Below are 19,333 nucleotides of genomic sequence, written 5' to 3'. Positions count from 1 at the left end.
AGAAGAAGAACATTTGTGAATGAGCCTGACTGTAATTCTAACAAGCAAATCACTGTTGAGCTAATAGCAGGTACTTGAAGAGGTTCCGCTCGAGTGGCCCGTTCACTCCGAAAACCGGATCTGGATTTCACACATCAGCATTTGAATCTCTCAGGTCTTCAGTTTCACTGCAGGCACATTCAAGCTTGCTCCTGCCTTAAATGCAGACACTAATGGTCAATATATAAAGTCCAAGCTTAAGTGAACATTTAGCTTTGGGAATTAAAGGAGGAAGGAGAGGATAATTTGTGATCGTGTTAACCCTCCTTTCCTGTTACAGAACATGAGCCATACAGATATAAAGTACTCACGTGCATAGCTTTGTAAGTATAGGCTCGGGTTCAATGAGAAATAAATCTCCCCCGAGTAAAGAGTCAGATCGCTGATGAGGGCCTGGGCCTCCTGACGAGATCCAAGGGGATGCACAGTGGCCGGGGGGCTCTGGGGGGCTTTCAGGGCTCTTTTTCTTCAACATCCTAGGCTAGAGCCAAGATTAAAATCCAGGCAGAACATCAGCTGTCCTTGTGTTATGTCAGTATTTCCTTGTGCTTTGAAGTAACGATGGTGTTTCTGGCAAAATGGCAACTGTTACCAATCCTAAGAAGATTCGTATATAGGATGTGTGGCCTGTATCACGTAACTTCTCCTGTTATATGGCTTGAGAGGATTAGTGGGACTCTGGGTGCAGGTTAGGACCGTTAAGGACAATTTTTCCAGGCCCCAGCAGGCTCTCAGAGGTGCACAGTTACCAAACAGACTTTTGAGGTGAGCCTCTAGTCCTGAGTGAGGATCGGAAATAAAGGGAGGAGAGCTGGTTCCACAGAGATGCGGGAGAACAGTCTAAAAGTTGGGGTATATTCTTCGTGAGAGAGACAAAGAATGGTTAGAAGCCAGCCTTGGTTGTCAAAGAGGATCCTGTCTGATCCAGCAAGGTGATTTTTTTTTTTTTTGCGGTACATGGGCCTCTCACTGTTGTGGCCTCTCCCATTGCGGAGCACAGGCTCCGGACATGCAGGCTCAGCGACCATGGCTCATGGGCCCAGCCGCTCCGCAGCATGTGGGATCTTCCCGGACCAGGGCACAAACCCGTGTCCCCTGCATCGGCAGGCAGACTCTCAACCACTGCGCCAGCAGGGAAGCCCTAGCAAGGTGATTCTTAGCCTCATATATTTAAGGGTTGTTTCCCTCCCTGATTAACAGATCATGCTTCAAAAGCACGAACCTCTCCTAGCACTCCCCACAGAAGTTAAACCAGCCCTTTACAGTGAGCAGCATGTTGTAGAAATCCCCAGCACCAGGCCTCGCTCCGTCCATACCAAGGCGTACCTTCTCCGTCAGGAAATTAGCTTCTGGGATCCTCAGTGAGTCTGGTTCTTTCTACCCTCCTCAGAGGCGAATTCCACTGGGACCCTAGTCGGGAGATTGGAAACTTGTTCTCACCTCTTGGTGGTGCAGACAGGCTGGGGCCAGAAACTCAGACAAATCCTGGAGCGGTCCAGGCTCCCAGACCATCAGAACATTGAGGGTGTTTTGGGGCCCCCATCCTGCCCTTTGTCTCTGGAAAAATCAGAGGCAGGAGCAGAGCCTGAGCCCAGATGGAGGTGGGCACCGGGCTCCCACTGAAATGCAGAAAAGTGAGCCTCTCTGTCCCCAACCGGGGCAGGAGGAGCCAGAGGGTCTTTCAACTCCCAGCCGCCGCGACTCCAGGTGCCAGCAAAACCCACAGAGCTTGGTCGTCCCCTCACCTTCCATTTGGGGGCTGTCACTCTTAGGTGCCTTCTTCCACCTCAAACCTCAGCACCCCATGCTGTACCCCAGTACCGAGGCCCTTTTCTCACCTCACCAGAGGGGTGTCAAAAAGCCGCCCTCTGGGCTTCCCTGGTGGCGCAGTGGTTGAGAGTCTGCCTGCCGATGCAGGGGACACGGGTTCATGCCCCGGTCCGGGAAGATCCCACATGCCGCAGAGCGGCTGGGCCCGTGAGCCATGGCCGCTGAGCCTGCGCGTCTGGAGCCTGTGCTCTGCAACGGGAGAGGCTGCAACAGTGAGAGGCCTGCGTAACGCAAAAAAAAAAAAAGAAAAAGCTGCCCTCCTCAAAAAGATACTCGCCATCATTAGAGATTTCTGTCTTCTTTCTCTCTGCTCTCATCCACATTTACCCACCTGTGTCCCAGTCCCTCAGGGCTCTTGTATTTAAGTTACTAACGAGTTAAAGCAGAGTTCCACGAAGGATGTGTAAAAATTTAAGTTCCAAGGAATACTGATGGCTGTTTTGCTCTCACACAGAGAGACAGACAGCATACATTCATAGGCACAAAATGGGAGGGGGCTTCTGGGGTCAAATAAATCTGGGTAATCCTGGGTAAACAAACCACTGTCTCTTCTGTGGGACTTTTCAGAGCATTTGCTATGTTCTGCATGTCCAAGACAGGGGTGCAGGATGCAGCTGTTTCATCCTGGGGTTCCCCCAGCCCGTAGCAGACAGGCCACTTGGGAAAGACCTCTGAGCCGGGTCCTCCTTTCCCTTCCCTGCATTAGAGTTTGGGCTCATACCATGCAGGACCCTGCAGGCCACTAGATGGGGTTGTTTCTCTGTAGCAGCTGAAGCTGCTCTACACTCACTACCGACACCAAAAGCTAATGGCTTAGGTCACACATTTGTCAGGGATGCGCAGTCCTCAGAGATGGGAACCTGCCTGGTCCATACTGATCTCCCACATTCTGGACATTTTATGTTGTGTCTAGTAAATTCACATCGTATTGCTGGGTGTGATTTGGGTGATTTTTTTGGCCGGGGAGAGGGGTCCCAGTGCATAAAACACATAGCATCATTAGGTATGGGCTATAATTTAAGAAAACTCAGTATGAAAAAACACAAGTGAATAAGACATAGGAATTGTGCATACTACAGGGAATTTGTTTTCTTTTGATGGTGTATCATAAACAGTGGAAAATTTGGGGGGGGTGTTCAACCTAGATGTTCATGTTTAGATAGCTGAAGACCGGTAGTGTTGAAAAACATTTTTTTGCTGTTCTTTACTTTATGGCTGCAGAGTCAGTTTCATGGAACCAAGACATCTGCTCCAAGTAGAGCTGTCCAGCAGGGGAGGGTGCTGCCCTATGGGCGAGAGAGCTACCCATCGTGGAAAGTGTTCCCTGGGGCTGGATGGCCATCTCTCAGGGGGTTGTTGAGAGGAGTCCTGGCTGCTGGGAAAGCTAGGTTACAACACCCCAGGTCCTTCCTTCACTGGTCCTGGGACTATGAAGGAGCCAGCAAGCTCCCTTTAACTCGTCATATGGTCCATTGGAAATTTCAAGTCCCTGCAGTGGAAAATGCTTTGCCTAGCTTACAGGCTGCTATTCATTGCGGGTATTATTTGTGTCACCAGATGGCACGAGCTTTTAGGTCTAAATGTGAGGAAGCACCAAAAACACTTTTCGACTAGTGCCTTTGCCACAGAAAAAAAGACAATGTGTAGAAGAAAGTAGATATAAAGGGTTAGGATCAAATATAGTTGTGCTTGCAATATTTAAACAAACCACAAAGGGCCAGAAAGGGCTAGATGGTCACTTCTAGCTGCTATGTTGTAGGACGGAATTAATATTTAGCCACATATGCTGACGACACTGAGTGTATTTTCACCATTTTTGTATTCAGTGGTGTCATTTCTAGAGCGTTCCCCTGCTCTTTGTTAATCACCACATCACCAGGGCTCTGAAATATTGCAAAGGGGGTGGGGTGGGAATTAGGGTGATATTTTCCACTACGGAGAGAAAAAAGAGGCAGCTGGCTGGCTTATCATGCCTTTTTCACACGTAGCCTGGAAACAAGAAAATAAATGGTCATTGACAAGGTAAGTAACTTTAGCAAGGAATTATTTCTCCAGGTTTAGATTAAATGGGGATCGTCAGCACAAGCTCAGGGGAGCCTCAGAGGTGTCAGACAATTTATTACATACATCTTCTTGGTCCACCACCACCTGTGCCTCCACTCGTGAGCTGGGACTGGGGAGGTGTGTTGGGTGACTTGGTGCTAACCACGCAGATTTCCAGTGGTTCCCGTTGGGAATCAGATTCACATTCCGTAAGAGGAACGTGAATTCCTGCAGGGCTTCACGAGGGCAGCAAGGCTGGTTCCCAGAAATCTGCAACCAAAGTAATTGGGACTTTACAATGACTGTGAGATTCTGACCTTCCCTGTTCTGTTTCATGCTGGCATCTGGCAGAGTGTGGGAACTACTGCCTCAATAGTAAGTACAGCGAGTCCTCTGAGAAGCTGTGACAGTGCCCTGGGCTCATGCCAAGGCAGGCTGCGGGCACAGTGCAGGCCAACCACCTGCACAGGTAATGAGGGGGACACACCTCTCAGGGTGGTGGGCATCCTCCCTCCAAAATCGCCGGCCCTGGGAACACACTTGTCCCCCAGCTGGACCTCGGGAAGCCCTGAGCTCCTGAGCTGGGGGGGCTTAGCAGGCACCTGGACGGGGCTCCTACACACCCCTTTGAGGGTCCAGGTGCAGAGCGAGCCCTGACCATTTCAAGGAGTCCAGGGGAATGAGGACTATTGGCCACAGACCCAACAGCGGGGACAGGCCCTGCCTGAGGCTCAGCCTAACCCAGCAGGGGCGCCGGAGTGATGTTTAGCTCTGGGTGGGATAGTCTCTCCTCCTGTCTCGGCACTAGCACCCTGCAGTCCGGGGCCTACCAGCCCAGCTAAGAGCTCTCCTGCCCTCCTGCATTTCCGCACTTTTACTTCTCATCCCCCCTTCTGGCCCTCTCCTTTCTATTTCTGCTCCTCTGGGTGTCTCTTCCAGCCTCACCTTTCCCATCCCCCTCTCCTTCCCCTGCCCGGGGCTGCCATCCATTTTTACACCTTCTCCACGGTTTTCTTTTCTCCTCTTCTGGCGTCTACTTTCCCCTTCTTCTTCCCTCTTCCCACCATCTTTCTGCTCGTGCCATTTTGCATCTTTTTCCTTTCTCTCGACTTCCTTTTCTTCCTTCTTCCTCCTATTCACTTTAAGCAGAGGAAGACAGGCCTGTGGTACAGCCCAGAATTTAAGATGCAAGAGCTGTTCACTTCAGTCTCTAAAGGCCCTCCGGTCAGCAGGCCCTTGTCTTGGGCTGTGCTGCCTCAGGACAGTGAAGCAATTTCTTAGTTACCTCAGAAACTGTCTTTAACATTTTTTACTTCTGTTCTGCATTTCTTGTTTTCTTTCTCTCTCCCTTCCTCCTTTCCTTCCTTCCTTTATTTTTTTATGAAGAGAACGCGAGCATGCTGTGGGCGACCTGCTAACATGGGAACCTATATTTGGGGGCCCAGTGTCATTGGGTTTTGTGTTTTGCTTTCCTTCCTTCCTTCCTTCCCTCCTTCTTTCTTTCTTTTAATGTTTAGAAGTGGAGTTTAAACCCTCCTGTCGTTTGTAGTGTCAATAATTATACGTTTTCTCCCCTGGGTATAGAGTCCTTAGTTCAGTGTCTTTGTACCAACAGCATATTTTTGTGAAACTAGAACTCGTTTTATAAGCTGGCTTATTCTCTCTCGTTTTGCACATTTCTTTAAACATGAGATTCACTCTACCTTAATTTATTTAAACTGCCATTTGTGTCTTTCTAAAGAGAAAAGAGATATTGCTATAATCTCTTTAGAAGAAATCCCCTAAATTATCCCTAATTTGTGACACCAAACACAACTCCTTAGCCTATTCTTTTACTGACTGTATGGAAGAAGGAGATTCCTCAAGAAAACAAAGATGAGAAGTTGGGAGGAAGGAAACACACCTCTAAAATATTGAAAAGTAAAAAGTGGGCTCAGGGCCAGAACTGGGGAGAGTCGGTCTGGCTCATGGTCTTTTGTTTTCTTAGCTGTATGATCTTGGGCAAATCCTTGATGATTTTATGCCTCAATTTCCTAGTCTATAAAAATGGGGCGTTTCCCTGGTGGCACAGTGGTTGAGAGTCCGCCTGCCGATGCAGGGGACACGGGTTCGTGCCCCGGTCCGGGAAGATCCCACATGCCGCGGAGCGGCTGGGCCCGTGAGCCATGGCCGCTGAGCCTGCACATCCGGAGCCCGTGCTCCGCAACAGGAGAGGCCACAGCAGTGAGAGGCCCGCGTACCGCAAAAAATAATAATAATAAAATAAAAATGGGAACAATCAAACCCTCCCCTTCACCCCGCACTCCCTGCTCCTTCCTGTGATTGTGGTGAAAATCTTGTGAAATACAACACCGGAAGGTGATTTGCAAACAATTGTCAAAGCCTCATCCCCTCTGCTTCACCAGTGTCTGAGGTCACGGCTGAAAGGGCTCTGGACCAGATTGGCTTCAGCTAGAGAAATCCTGGTGGGTTTTGTTGGGGGAATTGTTTTCTCTGCCTCCCTTGGAGAACAGGGTTATCCCCAGCTGCTCCTCGCATGGCCCAAGACCTGCCCTTTGGCTTCCAAGAATAATTGGGCACAGTTCAAGTTTTGGCATATTGCAAGGCCTTCTCGGCAGTGCTGAGACCGATAGGAGTGACGGCCGGCCCCAGAGAGGGGACAGCAGGGAGATGCCGATTACAGGCCATCAGTCCGGGCAGTCCCAAACCAGGCCAAGTGCCTGTGCAGCCAAGAGGAAGGGGCCGCCAAGTGGATAAATGTCCTACTTCCAGGAACTGGCTTTCTTTGTATTTTCCTGCCACGTGGTGGAGTGTAGGGGTCAAGAGAGCCATGTAGCATGTAACCTCCATTTTCTGTTCCGTCTCAGCCGTCACAGAAGCCATTGAGATCCCTCAGTTTATCGGCCGCAGTTACCTGACATATGACCATCCGGATATCCTCAAGAGGTAAGAAGCTTCCACAGGCACCTTCCTTATCTCCTGGTAGGTCAGTTTCTCAATATCTTTCCCAGAGCTTTTCCTTATCTTCCGTGCCAGAAGATAGTTCTCCAAAAAGGCACGAGAATTTAGCCATAGTCCCAGAGGGGAAAAAACGTACAAAATAAACATAGAAACTAGAACAAAAACAACACAAAAAACAAACTCAAAAATGCAACCTTTGAAACAAGCCCATGACAAACAACCCAAAGCCTTTCTGGTCCAAGGGACGTTCCCAGAGAAAGGGACGTGCCCAGCCCCGGGATTTCTAATATTCAGGCTTTGAGAGGCAGTGAGAACTTGATGCTCCCGAAGCCAGGGTTATATGAGTCCGATTCCCCAGCAGGGCAGTCGGCGTCACGCTGCTCTGTGGCCATGGTCTGAAGAAGCCCGCCGAGGAAGGGTTCTGGGGCACCCTCCACCAGACAACAGCGCTTTCAGTTTACCCTTTTCTCTTGCTTTTCCTTCCCCCCTAGCTCTTTGTAGTCTAGAGTGTGCCATCCCTCACCCTACCACCGGCACAATCATTCTAGAATGTTTCCATCCTCTTCAGGTTGATCACATCTTCACAGACTAAGGCGATGCTTTAAGCCAAAGGCATCCAGTTCTTAGGGTGGAATTTGGTGGCTTTTCGAGGAACGAAAGAGGTTGAGAGACATTTTCCTAGGGCATTGGATGTCCCTGGTGACTCTGAACACACGCCAGACAGACAGGGCTTTGTTTCTCTAATCCCATGTTCTGTTTATCAAGGTTGTCTTTCATGGGCCTTAGGCAAAATGGAGTCCCAGCCAAGAAACCCTCTTCTTTCTTAAGCCCTTTTTCCCCAGAGATGGAAGGGTGTTCAGTCCCCAGAAACTGGAAGGGTGTGAACAGGGCCCAAGTTTCTAGCCCCCTGGTGCTTAATGAGAGGCCCTGGGTGGTTGGGAGCAGAGGGGTTTGGTGAAAGCAGGAGGTGCAGTGCCCCAAAGCAGAAAGCCCAGCGGCGCCTGTGCGCATATATGTAGGTGCATGTACGAGAGCATGTGTGTGAAGCTGCAGGGAAAAGTCAAGTTCGGGGTCTGTTTCAGTTAGATGCCTTTGGCTGCAAGTAACAGGAAACTCAGCTCAACGTGTCTTAAGCATGGAGGGTATTTATTATTTCACATAACAAGCTGTCCAGACTTAGACTGGATCCTGAGTTGATTAATTCAGATAATCAACGGTATTATTCAAAGACCCATTTTCCTGCCTTGTTATCCTCAGCGTATTTTCCAATGGTTATACCCTTTGTGGTTATAAGATAGTTGATCATAAATACTCATTAAATGGCTATAAATCATGGCAACATCCCATGCAAGTAAAAAAAATTTTTTTTTCATGTGACTCTTTTAAAAAGGAAAGGAGTCTTTTCTAGAATCCTCCTGATAAATTTCCTCTGTCTCATTGGACAACAGTGGGTCACATGCCCACCCCTAAACCAGTCACTGCAAGAGAAATGGAACCCTCGTGATTGGCTTGTACCAATCAGTGTATCCAAGGCAAGTGAGGGAAAGAAGGAAACTTGGACAAAAGACTGGGAAAGCAGCTTTCTAGGGAACAGGCCGGGGCTGGATTGCGCTGCACCTGGCCTGGTGAGGCAGTCAGTATCATGGACCCTGCTCCTCGCCCACCACTCCGAGACCCTGCCTGGGGAGGGCAAACTTGATCTCCTCCTGTCTGGCTCAGGCTCTGGGAAGCCTTAGACAAAAGTCCCCTCCACTGTTCACTACTGAATGCACTCTGCAGCTCCAGGCCATGCTCGTGAGACGGAGGGAAGGTGCACGTGACAGGAGAATGGATAAAGAGCTTTTTCCAGTAGTGCCATCTTAGGAGCAATATTAAATTATGTTTACTCTCATCTCACCTTTTATTTAAGGACCTCATGGTTGCTTTTCTTCCTATTGCAGATGAAACACTGGTCACTTTCTAGGGAAACTGGATCTGTGAACTAGTCTCTTCCCAAGAATTGTTAAGAACATCCCAGAACTGATAGGGACACAGAATCACGTGAGCCTATTCCCAGCCAAAGCTGTAGGGCCGGGACCTGACCTTCCTGACCACCCCTTCCTTCCTCTCATCTTCCTGTTCCTCTCCACCCTGCTTTTGCCCCAACACCCCACGAGACCATTATCCCGTCAAGGCACCTTCCTTGTCTGACACTCTGCCCCTTGTCCAGTCATTCTTCCTCTGCCCTCAAGGATGTCACCTCCAGAGATAGCCACCCACAGCCACGATCATAGCCCAGAGCAGCTGCCAACTTGAACCTCTTGGTAATTAAGGAAACCACTTCCTTTTGAGGAACAGGGGACACTTTCCCAAGGACCCGTGAGTGGTAGGACAGGAAAGAGGGAAGACTTGAGGTGTGTATTGGGGGTGCAGGCTGGGACCGTGGCATTGGCCACAGTCTGGCTGATCTATGACTCATCAAATGCTCTCTTGTGGCATTTGACCACACGTGGGGAGAGAGACAGACTCCAAAGTGCAGAATGAGGAGGTCAGACCTTTAGACCCATGGCATGAGCTGTGGTGGTGATGCCTTTTCTAATCTCCTGGTAGTAAGAGTCAGAAGTGTCAGATTATCCTCGTAATTGGCAGAGGAATCTGGGATTCCTCAGAAATGAATGTTGGTGGAGACTGGTTGATCTGATGTAATTATTTGTGTGTTTCCTCCAGGGTGTCAGGATCCAGATCAAATGCGTTCATGAGGTTTAAGACAACTGCCAAAGACGGCCTGTTGATGTGGAGGGGAGACAGCCCCATGAGACCCAACAGTGACTTCATTTCCTTGGGCCTTCGGGATGGAGCCCTGGTGTTCAGGTAACCCCTACTCCAGGTGCTTTCTACATCATCTTGCGATTTTTCTCAGACGGTACAGATCACGCCAAACAGAGGGTTGCAGGGGGAGCCAGAGCACAGTCTGCTAGAATTAGCAGCTGCCTGAAGCTCCGAGTTAATTTGAGGCTCCTGGTCCTTCTTTCCAATATCCATCCCTAGAGCAGCAGTTGGTCAGCTATAGCCTGACGGCCAAATCTGGCACGCCACCCATTTTTGTAAATGAAGTTTTATCGGAATACTGCCACCCTCATTCATTTATGTATTGTCAGCGACTGCTTTCATGAGACAGTGATACGCTTGAGTAGTTTCAATAGGGACTGTATGGCAAAGCCTGAAATATTTATTATCTGGCCCTCTAGAGGAAAATTTTGTGACTCCTGTTCTAGTATGTTACTGCCATATACTCCCCACTTACAAATTAGGAAGTAGTCGAAAGAGGACTTTGATCCTGCCAAGCATGGACTCGGGTATTTGGCCCAGTGCTCTCCAGCTCAGGAAGATCTGAAGATTTAGTCTAGAGACCTTTCTTTATATTCTGACTCTGCTCCCTATTCACTCTGGAGCCTTGGGAAGGAGAATGCCTGCTTTGTCCAATCTCCCACTGCAAAGAACAAAGCACAGATTCATATCTCAATAGGGCAACCCAACATTTGGATTTTTAAAAGTGCTTCTTGGGTGATAACGGATAAGCCAGTTCCAGAAGTTCTAACATCTTTTACGTCGGTTTGGACTGCTCTCAGATTGGTCAGATGGGTTCCTATGAAGTAGCTAAAGGATTACCTGGATGACTCCTCACCACCAGAAGCTGGATGGCAGCTGGGTGCTAGCGGGATTCCCAAGGGGCAGGTACCAGCTGTGTACTATGAAAAAGCTTCTCTACAGATTGTGATAGCACAGCCTCACTTGAGGTTAGAAATCTCTTGTTTAGACCAGTGATCCTCAGATTGTGGTCTCCGGACCCACAGCATCAGCATCTCCTGGGAACTTATTAAAAATACAAATTTTCAGGCTCCACCCCGACCTACCGAACCAGGAAAATTCTAGAGGTGGGACCCAGCAATCTGTTAACTGTTTCTCCACGTGATTCTGAGGCCTGCTAAGGTTTGAAACCCCTACTCACCATCTGTTCCACGGGGACAGGAACTTCTCTGGCTTTTCCTTCTTTAATCCCCCCTCTGGTGACTAGCACGAGTGTTCATTAAATGATATGGAATTAATTGGAATTGAAATAGACGAAAGTGAGAGCGGAACTGCAGAGAAGATGAAGGCCTAATTGTGGGGCTTCAGTGGGTCACGCGCTGGGATTGCTGACAGCCAGGGTAGAATGCCATGTCTTTGCAATTCGAATAAAAGGCACTTCGAAAGGAAATGTCACTTGTCCAACAGCACGCTTGGCCCTCCTACCCAGCAGAGCGTGCTCAGCGATGTAACCCTATGGTTGTTGAGGACTTTGGGGTACCGCGTGTGGTTGAAAGCTGGAGAGAGCAGTTCTCACCACCTCCGTCCCCTCCCCCGGGGCCCTGAGGTCAAATGCTGAGCTCTTCACACCCCAGTTTCAGGCTGGCTGCCGCAAAGCCATTTTCTTGTGGTTTTCCTGTGGTTAACCTCGCCAAGGCCTCAAGTACTTGATTGTGCCCAGAAAAGGGAACTGAAACAGTAGCTCAGCCGTGGGTGGGAGGCCCAACTTCCCCCTAAACCGCCAGTGAAAACCCAGCTGGACAGGGAAGCTCGATCTGCTCGGGGCCCCTCACAGCCCCCGCTGGCTCTCACACCCGGCCCTGGGCAGACCCCCAGGCCCCCGGGCACCCTTCTTACAACTCCACGCCATCCCGATGTATTTCTTTTCTTACCATCTCTTTCTCAGGTTTCTGGAAATAGGCCCCGTGTTTTCCTCTTAAGCCTGGAGTTCTGGCTGTGCTCTGCGTAAAGGGCACAGCACTCAGTCTCCACCGGAGGCAGGCAGACATCTGAACTCTTCCCTGGGCCCCAGGCCCAGCGTGGCTGCTTTGCTGCATTTCCTGCCTCTGGGCAGCCACTCCCCGCAACATTACTCACCCAACACAGAAGTATGGAAGCCCTGCGGGAGGCTGGGCACAGAGAGGAATCAGAGTGTGGCCACTGGTTTGAAACTGTCAGCATACAGAGAGTCATCTGCGGGGCTCGTGTTAGAGGTTACTGGATTCCTGGGCCCACACCCAGAGATGCTGGTGGAGGAAGTCCCGCTGTGCGCCAGAATCTCATTGGAAGCCATCAGGAACCACCACGCCCTGAGAAACAGGGTCTGAAGTGGTCACAAGCATGGGCTTCAGAGTCAGACGTGCCGGATTCCCACGGCCACGTGATCTCCTGCAAGTTACCGACCTCCGTAAAAGGAAACGGTTAGTCATGAGGACTGAATGAGTTAATTCATAGAAAGGCCTTAGTGCAGGGCCTGGCATATCTAGTTATTAGTGATAATGATTATCCTTGATCGGGTGTTTTCTGTGTTCTAAAAACTCCGATCGCTAACATATGTCCGGAAGTTGGCACGATATATCTACTAAATAAAATTCAACTATTATTATTGTTATGGTTGTTATTATTCTGAATAAGGCCCTGCCCTCAAGCAGCTTACATCAGTGGAACCTAGAGAATGAACTGGTTGATTGGGTAGATGAACCATTTTTGAGGTTTTGGTGTTCGATCCAGGTCCAAAGCAAACAGTAGGAAACCTAAGATAATACAATATAATCTCAGCTTTCTTCACCTAAGTGCTTGTCCTTTTGCTAATTTAGAGCTCAGAGCACTTCAACCAGAGAATAAGGAAGAACAGTGGAATTCTAAAAAAAAAATTATGTACGGTTTTGGTGCAAGGTGACGTAAAAGAAAGGGAATCGGCGTGCTCAGCGATGAGTGTGGTTTTTGCTGTTTGTTTCGTTTCATTTTGTTTTAGGATTATGTTTAGGGCATGAAGCCAGGTGTGTGAATATCACTTTACGGGCGATCTTTCCCACTAATTTTCCATGTGACCTCGATAACATTTTCATGCAGCAGAGAAAGGAAAGCAGTCTGACATTAGCAGAGTACCCTGTGCTATACTTTAAAGGAGGCCTAAGTATAAGTGCCACCATAAGGACCCCACCTGATGGCATTTCCTGGTGGCCCACCTTGGCGCTCAGCCTCCTAGCCTTCCGTGAGCACCAAATTGAGTAGGTACTCTTGGATCAGGTTAACCGATTCACTCTAACCGGATACACAGGACGTTGATAGAGAAACCAGGTGTGCATTTATTGGTTCGTTTATTCGTTCATTCACATGTTTTTACCTTTTTTAAAAAATTGAGGTATAACTAGGTGAGGTGAGTCAGAGAAAGACAAATATTATACGATATCACTCGTATGTAGAATCTAAAAAAAACGTGATGCAAATGAACTTACCTACAAAACAGAAGCACACTCACAGACATAGAAAACAAACTTATGGTTACCGAAGGGGAAGGGGGTTGGGAGGGATAAATTAGGAGTTTGGGATTAACAGATACACAGTTCTATATATAAAATGAACAACAAGGTCCTACTGTATAGCACAGGGAACTATATTCAATAGCCTATAATGGAAAAGAATCTGAAAAAGCATATACATAGACTGGTGTATACTTCACTGTACACCAGAAACTAATGCAACGTTGTAATTCAACTATACTTCAATTTTTAAAAATTGAGGTATAATTTACATAAAGTGCAAAATACTACGTGTACAGCTCAATACATTTTTAAACATGTAAACAGCTGTGTAACCACCACCCAGAACAAGGTATAGAACATTCCCCCACCCACACCCAGGAAGGCTCCCTCATGCCCCCTCCCAACGAAGGCAACCACTAATCTTGGTCATTTATTATTTAAAAGAAAGAGAAGTTCCAGGGTGATGTATCAGGTGTCTGGGGGAGCAGGAGGTTATTCGGAGGGTCTGAAATCAGAGAGAGTCGGTGCGGGGGGGCGGTTGGAGAGTCAGGCCAGAGATGTGCCAACTGGGCCACACCACCACCTGCAGTGATGGCTGGATTCCTGTCTGCTGAGTTCAGCATTTGCTCCCTCGAATGCAGTCTGGCTCATTGCATGAACAGGCGTGTCATCAGGCTGGAGAACAGAAGAAGAAGGCCCGGCCTTCGTCCGAACACAACTGAAAAGCTTTCCATTCACTTGATTACAATCACATTCCAGTCTGGTGCCACCGCAGCTATACCCAAGTCACCTTGATTCTGACACCTGGGTGTTTCTGGACGTCTGGTTACATATTTACAGCCTGTTGGTTTACTCTCACACATGACTACTCTTCCAGGAGAGGCTTGAGAAGTTTATCTCTTGGCGGCAACTTTCTCCTATTGCTAGCTCCCCCCCAGGTTGTATTGTTTGATGCTATATCCAAGCTGCATTAAGTACTGCGTATATTGGGGGCAGTGGGATTATTTATTTGGCTCCTACTCTGTGCTGTGCTCTTTACATATGTTATCTTACTGAATCTTCCCTAAGACCCTTCAGGAAAGGTATTATTACCCCATTTCACAGATTAGAAAATTTAGGCTCAGAGAAACGAAGCAAATTGCCCAAGATGGCAGAACTAGTAATTGGCGAGGCAGATTCATCTAATCCAAGTGTCTAGGCTCCTTCTATCACCCTGTTCTGCCTCTCATAAAAGCCCACATAGTAATTCAGCTACATTTCTGCCAACCAGCTCTCAGCCCTTCCTTATACTCATTCATTTCTTCAACAAGCATTTGGCCACTAAATAATGAAATCTGAAAATTCCACCTCCAGGCTGCTTCGTACAAGGAGACACTTGAGGTGGGAAAATTCATTAGAAAACGGTGGAGTTTTCTAGGTCAGAGCAACAGCTTTGTCTCAGAGTTTGTCAAGTCACCCGAGTTCTATTCTTGGTTAAATGTCGATGGGCTGTGTGACTTCTTTGAGGCTCCAGTATTAAAGAAAGGACCCATAGTGCTTCCCTGGGGAAAGCCAAAGCTTTCTATTTTTGCTCCTCTCTTATACTGAGTGCATGCAAGAGCTCAGTGACTAATGCGGGTTTCCTCTCAATATTCCTGTTTCTTGGCCAACGAGCTAAAGGAGAGACATGTCCCCTTACAAGATGAGGAGAGGGTCGTCTAGGTGGAATACATTTTCCTTCAAAAGCATGATTACATAGGCTTTATTATTTTATCAAGGGGAGGTCTAGGCAGCTGGCCCAGTGCCCGGCCTAGAATCGCCACTCACCAAATATTTGTTGTATTGAATTAAATTAGAATAATTGAATGAACACTGAAATAAGAGGGTTATTTCTCTCTGGTAAACAACATATGCATGTCTTCTGATCCCCTTAGCATATCACGGTATCTGGCAACTGAAATAGGAAATAGAAAGCTACCGAGTAAAATGTGGCAGGGTCGGGGGCAGGGAAGACACCAAGTTCAAGTCCTATATGTTAGCTCTGAGATTTTAGGCAACTTCCCGTAAATTCTTTGGGGCTCAGCTTGCTCTGCAGTGTTTCGCTCTGTTTTGTCTTTTGAAAAGTAAAAACACATGTATTCGTTTCTGAGGCCTGCCATAATAACTCACCACAAATTGGGTGACTTAAAGCAATAGAAATGTATTCTCGCCCAGTTCTGGAGGCTAGAATTTCAACCTGGAGCTGTTGGCAGGGTGTCTTCTTCCTGGGAGCTCTGAGGGAGTCTGTTCTATGACTCTCCCCTGGGTTCTGATGGTTGCTGGCAATCCTTGGTGCTCCTTGGCTTAGAGATGCAACGTTCCAGTCCCATCTTCATGTGGCGTTCTTCTCCGTATGTCTCTGTCTCTGTGTCAAAATCTCCACTTTTTATAAGGACACCGGTCATATTGGATTTAGGGCCTCCCTAACCCCATATAACCCCCGTATAACCCCTCTTAACTAATTACATATGCAAAGACCTTGTTTCCAAATAAGGTCACATTTTGAGATTCTGGGTGGACATTAATTTTGGGGGGATACTATTCAACCTAGTATTGATACAACACATTACAAACGATAAAGAAAGCCCTTTTGTTCCTTATACTCTAATACTGTACATAGAGCCTAAAATAAATCAACCTTGAGGACATTATATTAAGTGAAAAAAGCCAGTTACAAAGAGACAAACACTGTATGACCCTGCTTATACAAGGTACCTAGGGCAGTCAAACTCATAGAAACAGAAAGAATGGTTGTTGCCGAGGGCTGGGGGAGGGCGAAATGGCAAGTTGTTTAATGGGTAGAGGGTTTCAGTTTTACAAGATGAAAAAGTTCTGGAATTGGTTGCATAGCAATGTGAATATACTTAACACTGGACTGTACACTTAAAAATGGTTAAGACTGTAAACTTTACCACAGTTAAAAATAAAAAACCAGCTTTGGTCACTCATGGCCTAATCTGGGGACCTAGTGTCTTTATAACATTGTTTTGTTTTGTGTTAAAGAAACTACATCCTGAGCTCCAAAGAACTTTCGCAGTGAGAATCATTCGTGAACGACCATCGGTGCGTACATCAGTGTTTTATTCTGTTCTCTGTCTTGTTCTTCTCCGACGCCTTTAGCTATAACCTGGGCAGTGGTGTAGCATCCATCATGGTGAACGGTTCATTCAGTGACGGTCGGTGGCACCGAGTCAAGGCTGTTCGGTGAGTACCTGCCACAGTGTGAGACAGAGCTGACGGGATGTACTCTCCAATTCCCTTTAGTCCCATTTCCTGTTCCCCATCCTGGCCTGGCATCCAAGTATCCTTGATCCGGGTCATTAGGTCATCTCGGTACCAACTCCCACCTGTGCCCTTTACTAACACTAGCAGGCCAGAGAGGCTGAACTCCCAAATCTTCACTCAGCAGAGATCTTCTAGAGAAAGAACTTCGATGGCTAAACTTGAAGAAGCCCTCACCTTCCACGGAGATCTAGATATCTCTAGTGAGATAAGATTTCAGGGCAGGTGGACTTTGAGGAGATTCCAGAATGCTGGAAGCCAGGTCTATACCCCACAGTAAGAAGAATAGGAAATCCAGGTATTCACCCAAGGAAATGACTGAGCCAGGTCACAGCACAGTCAACAAAAGCCATCCAGCACACAGGGCTTCCAGTCTGCTTCCTGGTGCTCAACACTTATCTGTGTGGCAGTTGGGGATCACTAGGCATTTGAAAAAAGTTTCCAGTATGAAAGATGGATATCAGAACAAATAGATATAACGAAGCAACTTGGAGGAAACAGAGACTATGAATGAAAAAATGATGAAAACATGAATATCATCGGTGAGGTAGGAGAGGCTATTAACCCAAGAAACAAGAAGTGACTGCTATAAAAAAGAAACATAAAAAGACCAATAAAGAACTCGTTAAAAAAAGAGGAAGAAAAGAGGGAGAAGGAGAAGAAGTGTGGCTGGTTTTTGGAAACCACCTTAAAAAACTGCAAAGCCCTTGCCACAGATGAGCACCTCCATTCCACTGTCCTCACTTTTGGGTGACTCTCTGGGTCCTTTAGAAACCTCAAAGCCATTCTTCGTCCTCCCTGAGAGTAATCTTCTACAAACAAAGACTACTGCATTGGCTTCCCATTGTGTTTGGAATCACATCCACACTCACCGTGTGTCACCATGTCACCACCACTCCTCCTGTTAAAGTTCTCTGGTTCCCTCCCACCTTCAGGATAAATTCTAACTAAGCTCCTTATGCCCTTCACCATCTGCTTCTGGCTTCATCTTTTACTACTCTGTTCCCACCTCTAGAATTCTCTATGCTCAGTCTGTACCAACCCCCATGTCTTTTCTCTCATTGCCGTTGTCACTTCCTGTCTGCATTAGCCTTCTCCTTCACCTGACCCACCCAGCCTTCAAAACGCACCTCAGAGTCTTTCTTCAGAAGCTTTCCCTGGGCTTCTGTTCCCTTCCCGTAGAATTCCACAGCTCCCGGCGGCCATTCTTCTACCATAGAGTGGTGACACTGTGTGATCGCCGGCAATTTGATTTTTTGTTTGTCTTAAGAATGTCGGTGGTTTTTTGTTTGTTTGTTCTTGTTTGTTTCATTTTGGCAGCTCCGTAATTTAGTATAGTGCCTGGTGCTTAGTAAGGACTTCAGTAATACATTTGTATTAAAATGAATGCATGATTGAATTATTGAATGAAGCTCCAAAAATGGTGGCGGTTTTTACAGGGATGGCCAATCAGGAAAGATAACTGTGGATGACTATGGGGCCAGAACAGGCAAGTCACCTGGCATGATGAAGCAGCTCAACATCAATGGAGCTCTGTATGTGGGTAAGTGACCTTGACCTTTGACGAAGCCTAAATTAGGCCAGTGCGTTTTCTTCTTAGCCTTCCGTTTGTCATGCTGGGGCTTCCCAAAGCTGTGTACCTCACTGGGTCGGTCAGATACTTGGAAATCAGGAAGCTCTCCAGATATTCCATTCTTCCATTTTCTGAACTTCTGACTCATGGCTGAGGGGTCAGGAAGCACTTAGATGATTTTGTGCTGTGGACCGACCCACCAGGAAAACCCTGCTTTTCTTGTTATAGAACAGGAGCCTGCTAAATATAGCTCCTTGGATTCTCCCTGAGGGAGGAGGATCTGCCTTCCCGGCCCCCTCAGAGTTAGAATGAGTGGTATTTTTGTACATAGCTAAGAACCCACTAACGCTGACACATCAACATGAAAAGATACCTCTATCTGTATGATATTTCCTACAAGTGAACAATCAAAAGCATTCAACATCAGTGTATTTCTCTTGGTTTAAGATAACATCACCTCTTACCACACATACTACATTTTGTTGACATTATACAACATTTCAAAATTTACCAGGTACTGTTTGGTTTTTAAGTGGTCAAGTAGGTCAGAAATCACTTATGAGGTGGATACTTCTAGGCTCTGATTGTGTATCAAATTGATCCAAGTCAGCTTGTTCCTTCAAGGATAATTATAAATTAGACAGCTGCGATGTCCCGAGTTCTAGGTACCGCAGCCTCACCTATCCTGTCGGCTGAGGTACGCCTTGGTCAGCAGACACTCAGGCATACTGAAGAGACATCCTTCCCTTTGACTCACGTCATCTTCCTTTGGCCTCCTGGCAGGTGGAATGGAAGAAACTGCTCTGCACGCTAACAGGCTGTACACGCGGGGCCTCGTGGGCTGCATTTCTCATTTCACCCTGTCCACCGATTACCACATTTCCCTCGTGGAAGACGCCGTGGATGGGAAAAACATCAACACTTGTGGAGCCCAGTAACACCAGTTGGCTCTGCCCAAGGGACAGAACCTTCTATCCTGAGAAACCCGGGGGCTCCAAGACCTTGCCTGACACCACACACAGAGGCACGGGGACCAGGTGTGTTTCCTTTCATCAAGGAGCAAGTACACCCTGATGGGAAACTAGGACCAAGACAGGAGTCCCTGGGTGGCCTTTCCTGCTGACATTCTGTGGGCCAAACCCAACGGAATGCTCTGTGTAGGAAGCATCGGACTCCGTCCACTGAATGTGTAGTGGCCGCCAGAGATCACACATCACAGCGAATTTCCGAGGCTGTCTGCTGTAGCTCAATGACTGTGCTGTGATTCATAGTTTGT

The 19,333-nt window shown here is 47.6% G+C and overlaps 1 protein-coding gene across 1 annotated transcript in view; it reads left to right on the top strand.

The window, feature by feature from the left end:
* EGFLAM (EGF like, fibronectin type III and laminin G domains) overlaps positions 1-19,333 on the top strand; it is a 170,773-nt gene extending 151,440 nt beyond the window's left edge. The window contains exons 19-23 of the mRNA XM_032625049.1: positions 6,780-6,858; positions 9,580-9,723; positions 16,323-16,406; positions 17,924-18,027; positions 18,841-19,333. Coding sequence (XP_032480940.1) covers positions 6,780-6,858; positions 9,580-9,723; positions 16,323-16,406; positions 17,924-18,027; positions 18,841-18,995 — 566 coding nt within the window. The 3' untranslated portion in view covers positions 18,996-19,333. The remainder of the gene's footprint in view (positions 1-6,779; positions 6,859-9,579; positions 9,724-16,322; positions 16,407-17,923; positions 18,028-18,840) is intronic.

The sequence above is a fragment of the Phocoena sinus genome, chromosome 3 (assembly GCF_008692025.1).
Source record: "Phocoena sinus isolate mPhoSin1 chromosome 3, mPhoSin1.pri, whole genome shotgun sequence".
Classification (NCBI taxonomy): domain Eukaryota; kingdom Metazoa; phylum Chordata; class Mammalia; order Artiodactyla; family Phocoenidae; genus Phocoena; species Phocoena sinus.
This window is presented reverse-complemented; position numbering and strand designations above follow the sequence as displayed.